Raw genomic sequence first — 8,266 nt, 5'->3', positions numbered from 1 at the left:
AATTTTATTCGTTTATTAGCTTTTTTGTTAACTATTATGGTGATTTCCTTTTAATTTTATTCCATTATTTTAAATGTTTGTAATTTTGTTATCCTATTTTTAAAAATAAATTAATATAACTTTTTTATCACATTGACAATAATAACATTATAACAATTAAAGAAATATTATAATTAAAATTGACTTAACAACATAAATTTCATATGAGTAGCTAACATTCTATTATTATATTATTAATTAGACGAAAAAAATTACGCTTACTCGATTTTTAAAATAATAAAATAAAATTAAAAACACTTAAAATAATTATATGAAATTAAAAAGATTATCATTATATAATAGATTAAAAATTTTATAAAAATAAATAATTCTTCGAAGTTTTGACATTTTATTGCCATTTCCGTAAGCAAACCAAAAGAAAAACTATGCTATTAATACATTATAATTTATTGTTATTATTAAGTTAAAAGTATTTTTAACTTTTACAGTATAATGCTTTGTTTTCCTTCAAATTTAAATTATTACCTGTTCATTTGTGAAAATGGGTTAGATCCCTTTAATAATTTGTTTGTAAAAGAAAAAAACCAAGATATATTGCTGTACATGAATAAAAAGATAATTTATTTCTTGTGAATAAAAAATTATTTGTTATTTGACTTCTCATTATTTTTTTATTAAGTTGACTTAGGTATATTCCTGGGAAAGTGTCCTAGGTTAGGTTCCAAACTCAATCATACAATCCCTTGCGGGTCCTTCACACTTCTCTCCTAACAAGAACTTCAATGGCTGTCACCAACAAAGACGAAACCAGCAGCCCCAATGCATCTTCTTCTCCGATCTTCATATCTGCAGATAGCTTATGCAGTATCCTCACCCACCACACTCTCATAAGCCACTTCCGATCCACACTCCCTCAAGCCTCAACCATTCTCCAAACCACGATTCGCCAACACTACCCTCTCTCTTCTTCTTCCTCCCTTCTCCTCATGCCCTGTTGGTCCTCTTCCCCGTCTCTCCCTTACGTCGGCGTCAAACTCGTCACCCATTTTCCGCAAAACTCCGCTCTCAATTTGCCCGGCGTGCAGGGAAGCTATGTCCTTTTCAGCTCCACCACTGGCCAAACCCTGGCTTCCATGGATTCCACCGAACTCACCCTTTACCGGACCTCATGCGTATCTGGCTTGGCTTCCAAATACCTAGCCAGACAAGACAGCCAGGTTCTGGTTATGGTTGGCGCGGGTGCCCTGGCACCGCACCTGATTAAAGCCCATCTTTCCGCCGTACCCAGTTTGAGAAAAGTCTTCATCTGGAACAGAACTGTGGAAAAGGCAACCACTTTGGCTATAAAACTTAAGGAAAGTGGGGAATTTGCTGAGGTGAGTTTTGAGGGTTGTGGGTGTTTGGACGAGGTTGTCGGATTGGGGGACATTGTGAGTTGCGCCACGAATTCCGAGAAACCTCTTGTGAAGGGGGAGAGGATGAAGGCTGGGGCTCATTTGGATTTGGTGGGTTCCTTTAAGCCTTCGATGATGGAATGTGATGACGAAGCCATGAGGAGGGGAAGGGTGTTCGTGGACAATGAGGCCGCGATAGTTGAAGCAGGGGAGCTGGTGGGGGCTTTTGAGAGAGGGACCATCACGAAAGATGAGATTGGAGGATGTTTGGTGGAGCTTGTGAGAGGTGACAAGATTGGGAGAACCACTTCTGAGCAGATAACTGTGTTCAAATCTGTTGGTTCCGCTGTTGTAGATTTGATCACAGCACAGTTGGTGTATGAGACTTACATAAGGAGCTAGGTACACTATATTGGTTGTGTTTGTGCTAAATAGTTCAATAAGATTTATGAAGTTAGTAATAGTCATCGTGCAGTGCTTCAAAGAACTTTAAGCAATTAGATGATTGATGTTTATAAATGCTTTTATACATTGATATACTAGTTGCTTTGAAAAAGCAGTAATATACTAGTAATTGTAACATAAAAGTTGTTCTTTTACCATGGGAGAAGTTCGGCACTGGCCATGAATCATGTCAACTATGGCATTGCAACTCTTTTCTCATTTATGAATTCCTAAAGACTTACTGTGGGAGTATAATAAACTTTATGCCTTACTTCACTATAGAAATTGCCTTATGAACATGTTGCTCTCAGTGAATATACCAATAGAAAGATTAAACGCGCCAATTTGCAAATCTACGAGTTGCAATTAATCTTCTGAAGTCAGGCATATCAAGGTGTCATCAAACTACCAAAATCAGATGCTACAAAAACACAGAGGAGCCATTTCAAAACTTGGTAAACGTTGTTTTGTTTAGAGGTACAGCGCATGCCACGAGAACACATGTCACAGAGAAGTGTGATTAAACGTTGTACTACTGAAAAAATGTCAGCATTTGGACTCTGTTCCTGAATAAACCCTTGGGTCTAACCAAAGTTTGTTAACGCAGAAAAATTGTGATTCCTGTAATAAATTCAAATCAAATGTGATGATCAACTGCACTGTTCCAACAGTATACATAATAGAATAAACATATATATGCTTGTTCACAGAAATGCTCTGTTATGGTTTATCATGAATTTGATTCATTCCCGTATTTATGATAAGCCTTGATTCACACAGAGGTGGAATCTGAATGTAGTACTTGAGCCATGATTCACACAAAGCTCTCCCACTCAATAAGGGCATGTTTGTATTTGTAGTCAAACATATAGGAATGTATCATTGAGGAAAAAAGTGATTTTAATTATCCAAGATACTTGTTGCCAAATATTTTTTTTGTGGTAAGGTGATGATTTTTGGCAATAAACACATACGAGTTCTCAATCTGAGGAGTGACTAATGGGTTTGAATCATATCAGTTACATAACTTACTGCCCAATAAGTTTACACCGTAGAACATGGGGGAACAAATTCTATGATAGATATATCAAACAGGGACCTAGATTCCTTTGTAGGTGCTCCACCCATTATAGCTGTTCTACTTTCTAGCGACTAGAAATGTAGAATGCAAAAGCATGAACTTGTATCTCTTAAAGTACTTACAGTACTGAAGCTTTTATAAAGGGTAGATGCGTGTAGTGCATGAAGCTTCCACGTTATGATGTCAGAGGGAGGTAAATAAGTAAAAGGACCCTTTCCAGAAGTTGAACATGTGACCTCAGAACCTTACTATTGCGCCAAAACCCACCCTTGATACTAAATTTTTGCAGAGAAAGAACACAATGCATACACAAATTCTGGGTTGACTTTTAAAAGGTAAAAGTTTGTTACTTTTCAATTATTGGTTTATTATTGTCAACAGTGAAATATTATAAAATTGTAAGCAGATTGATGGAATGAAATGTTGGATGTGATGACATAGATAGATGGTAGGGGAAGCAGATTCGAAGTGTCATTTCTCAGTTATTGCATAACTACCCTAAGAACAATTTTCTAAGTAAAAAACCACTATCAATGAATAGTATTTCGCAGCATGTGCTGATAACACCTGAACTTTATTCATCCCCAAGCTGTAAAATGTTTTCTCATTCAAGAGAAAATCACTATTTCCTTTTCAATATTCTCCACCTCTGCTGCATTATTTGTGAGTGATCCAAAATTGAGCACATCACTGTTAATTACGCCAACATTTTCCCCTATTTCGAACGAATTTGCTTGCATGAACTGATTGGTTGAAGAGTTTTCTATATTATATTCAAGTATTTGGATCTAATTATGAATCATCGATAAGTCATTTACTTAACTGGCATCAACAATGAACAAACCAGAAAGCCAGAACACTCTTTTTCCTAAACTTATTTTAATCTTAAAGGTGTCACCATACTTCTGATAATGAATTTCCAACCACCTAAACTTACCATACCCTATATTTTGGCAAAATCCATGAAGTTTCCTTCAAAAGTTCATTAAGAAGAAAAAAGATGATAGAATTATTGATGATTGTGCAAAATGTAATCTGTGTAGAAGGCCTCTAGGAATGTATGCATTATCTTAACGTGGCTATACCACAAAATTAGATCGTGATTTGTTAAGTCACAGGGCTATTATTGTTTTTCAACTCCAATGCAAAAGAGAAAGTGCAGAGAGATAGGAAAGTAGTGCATATCTTTCCACTACTAAATGATAATGATCTTGTTTTTGGTTACTTTCACGTTTATGGGTCAAATAATGCAAATCTGCCCAAATAACACTTTCATAATTTTCATCATTGGTTAAGTCCTCTTGCCATTCCCACTGCACACAAACTGTGGATAACATTGTTCATTGTTTGGTTGAGAGATAAATAAATAAATCCGAATAAATGTAAACGTTGTATTTGGATGAGAAAATATTTATTTGTGTGAAATAAATTATTTAGTTATCTAGTTGGTTGGTTATTCTTCTTCTTCAGATAGTGAAAGGGTGGAGGTTGTTTTGGAAACTGAAATGATAGGATGACACGTGTGTAGTGAGTGGAAAGTACTCTGGTTATAGTCTCTGTGTTTAGTAAGTGGTGGAATGGCCAAAGGAAAGGATTGTGTTCCTAATTCTCTTGCTTTCCACGGCCACAACCATCTTCCACTTCTATTCAATTGTGTTCAAAGAAAGTGCAAAATTTATTGAGTTTCTATATACCATTTTTTTTCCGAATAAAACCATTTGAGAAACAAAAGTAGTAAATGAAGTTGTCTCTCCACTTCGGTATAAGGATCTCTCACATTTAGGATTTTGTATCTTATTTCAGTCATCACCATGAACCATCAACTTTAATCTATAATCTATAACAATATATAAATGGATTCTTCTTTTTGTGTACACATTTTAAAATACCAATATTACCCTTTAAATATAATAATTTATTAAATTTTTAAAAATTGAATGTTACTTTTACAAGTTTTTTATAAAATCGACTATTTCTGCTTTTTCTCTTTTTTATTTATTAATGGTTATTCTTTCATATGTTTTGATATATTTCACTTTATTTTTAAAAAATATAATTTTAGTTTATATATTAACTTAATAACATTACAATATTATTACCTACTAATATAATATCACACATATTTAAAAAATGCATACACACATACGCGATAGTGTTTGTGTTTATGCTAGTAATAATCTATAACTATATATAAAGGGGATTCCCTCTTTTGTGTCCACATTTCATAATTCCAACTTTACCCTTTATAATTTAATTATTTATTAAATTTTTAAAAATTAACGGTTACTTTTACAAGTTTTTATAAAATTATTTACTTATCTCCTTTTTCTTTTTTTCTCTTACTATTCATCAACAGTTATTTTTCTCTTATTTTCTCCGTACATTTTATTTTATTTTTATAAATATACTTTTATTTTGTTTATTAAATTAATAACATTACAATATCATCAATTATTAATATAATTCAAAAAATGCGTACACACAGGCGCGATAGCGCCTGTGTTTACACTAGTAATATATAAAGGGGATTATTTCATTTGTGTCCACATTTCAAAATACCAATTTTACCCTTTAAATATAATTATTTATTAAATTTTTAAAAATTGATAGTTACTTTTACAAGCTTTTTATAAAATTGTTTATTTGTGTTTCTTCTTTTCTTCTTTATTTATCAACAGTTATTCTTTCATTTATTATGATACATTTCAATTTATTTTTAATAAATATAATTTTATTTTATATATTAACTTAAGCACATACTAATATAATACCACACATATTTATAAAATGTGTACACACAGGCGCGATAGCGCCGCGCACCTATGTTTACACTAGTACTAATATTAGGGATTTAAATATGGACAATAGTAGTTTGACACCAATACTACCATTTGATACTCATATAAATTAATATTTTATTCAAATAATATTTTATTAAGAAAAATTGGTGTCAATGCTAGTTATTTGGAAATGGTGGTGTCAAAGTAACTTTAAATATTAATAGTCCATTCAATTCAAAATTTTAAAAAAATAGGTTTATGATCGTATATCTTATAAAATGTTCGAGGTGACTTGCGTTTGAAATTCATTTCATTCCCCATAAATTACATTTTAGTTGATTTTTATGGCATTAGTGAGTAAAAACTGAATTCACAATATAAATGACCAATAAGTCTGTTATGATAAATAATATTTGGCACAGGGGAGTTCATTTACCAAAACAAAATTAAAATATAATTATTATGAAAAGAAAAATCTACCAATACTTTTATTTGGTTAATAAAATCTCATTTTTTATGCAGGGGAGATTATTGTAAAAAATAAGTGATTAAAAAATAAGATAAAAACAAGGTGTGATATTGATTATGAAAGTAAATAAATACTAATTCAATCTATATTTTAAAAATATCTCTAAAGAAAGTGCTTTTGAATTATTTATAAATAAATAATTGTAAATGTGAGGCAGATGATAGTAGATCTCGACATATTTTGTTGTATCGTTCATTAGCATGTGTGTTTTTTTTATTCTTTTATGTTTGAGAGAAAAATATAGTGAACTTGTCATCTAACGGTAAAAAAAAAAGTTGGGTTGAATAAGAAATTTTTGAAATGGCTTAACTTATTTTACAAAATTCAAGATTCAAATTTGATATATTACTTGTCATTTCTTTTTTATGTTTGCTGTAAAAAGTTTTACAATTTTTTTACAAAATTTAATTGACTCATTAGTTTATTTAAAAGTTATTTCGTTTTATATTGTTTAACAAGTAGAATTTATCATTTTAGAAGAGTCAAATCCCATCCTTACGTACACTCTTTATAAAGTAGGAGCCAATGACATATTTTGGTGTTTAGCGTGATTCATGAACATGTTCTTATCTATAATCTTGTGAAGAAAATTTAGTGTTAAAGTTTTAGAACTCAACTAGGACTCAAAGTAAATTATTAGGTCATAATATTTTTTTTTTCAAATAAACTTGAATTTTTAAAAGGGAATTTAAGGAACAATATTAAAGGTATACGACTAATGTATATCTTTTGTTTTTAACAAAAGATTTAGTATTTCACATTCACACCTATTGCTTTTCTAAATCATTATCTTAATGCACGCCGATAAAAAAAATTTATCTTAATGCACTCCCATGCTACTTTTATTTCAGATAAGGCCCCATTCTTGAAAGAATTTTTTTTCTCAATACAATACTTCTTTATTGTTAAAGTTAGTGAAATATGTTATACACTCTAAAGAAAGTCCAATATTTCATTCAGCAAAAGTAAAATCCTTTATTTGAATACAAGAAAAAAGGGTGTTGTTTATTCTATGTTTCTATTTTCTTATTAAAACCATGATGGGCATGTTAGTGTTAATAAATGATTTTCAATTATTGAATTAATAGACTGTTTTAATAAAATCATTTCACAGGTATTTGTAATATTTAAAAATTCAATAATAAATTATTAAAGAAAAATATTAAAAATCGATTATATTTCAAATATTTTCTAAAGAATTGATTATCACTGCAATATTAGGATCTATATATGTTTTAGTATATTTGTAAAAAAATGCAATAAAAAATAACGAAACTATAAAGTAGTCATAAAATAACTTATTATAAAGATACAAAGTTTATTATATGTAAAATCAATTCTAGATATAAACTTTCTAACTAAAAGCACCTCGTGGGAAAATCAATTTATATTAATTAAAAAACAAAAACAATTATAAATTATTTGAGACCTTTTTAAAAATAAAACTGTGTGACGAAAATTTCGGTTGGAATAATATATAATATAATACTTTTATGCTTCCAATAGTTTTACTTGTTGAATTAAAATATAGTTTTCTTCCTTAAACTTTTTTCAAAAACAAAAATTGTAACACAAAAAAGGACTTTACTGAAAAAAAAAAATGAACAACCTCACTCAGGAGGATTAGTGATTTGGTTGAATTTTTAAAATTTGAACTAAACTCATCTTTATTATTCAATTTACATTTAAATTAAACTATTTTTTGTATTTCGTTTTTTCCTATAAAACGTTATAAGAAAGGCGTTTTCTATCAATTTTATGTGAATTTAGGGAGTGTCCCGATTCGTAAAATAAATTTCACAAATTTATGAAAAATTATGATAATTGATTACTAATTTCTTTTCAAAAATATATATTATATTTAAATATGATAAGTGTTCGGCACACCTAATAAAATTTAACATCACTTAGAGTCAAAATCAAACACATTTTAAAATATTTCTTTTTCTCTTTATCTTTCGAGACGTCTTTTAAACATAAAACTGTGATGGAGATCCACGCTACTTCAAAGTGGTCAATATCTCAAAAACGTGATGGT

At 30.1% G+C, this 8,266-nt stretch overlaps 1 protein-coding gene across 1 annotated transcript; it reads left to right on the top strand.

The window, feature by feature from the left end:
* Nucleotides 1-712: 712 nt before the first annotated feature.
* On the top strand, nucleotides 713-2,494 carry LOC114189930 (protein SAR DEFICIENT 4). Its single transcript, XM_028078658.1, has one exon. The coding sequence runs from the start codon at nucleotides 783-785 to the stop codon at nucleotides 1,794-1,796; it is 1,014 nt and encodes a 337-aa protein (XP_027934459.1). The 5' UTR covers nucleotides 713-782; the 3' UTR covers nucleotides 1,797-2,494.
* The last annotated feature ends 5,772 nt before the right edge of the window (nucleotides 2,495-8,266 follow it).

The sequence above is a fragment of the Vigna unguiculata genome, chromosome 7 (assembly GCF_004118075.2).
Source record: "Vigna unguiculata cultivar IT97K-499-35 chromosome 7, ASM411807v1, whole genome shotgun sequence".
NCBI classification, from domain to species: domain Eukaryota; kingdom Viridiplantae; phylum Streptophyta; class Magnoliopsida; order Fabales; family Fabaceae; genus Vigna; species Vigna unguiculata.
The sequence above is the reverse complement of the archived record's forward strand: the minus strand, read 5'-3'. Positions and strand labels throughout refer to the sequence as shown.

Bases quoted from the DNA above. Each gene is read 5' to 3' on its own strand.
- LOC114189930 (XM_028078658.1), top strand. From the start codon at position 783: ATGGCTGTCACCAACAAAGACGAAACCAGCAGCCCCAATGCATCTTCT.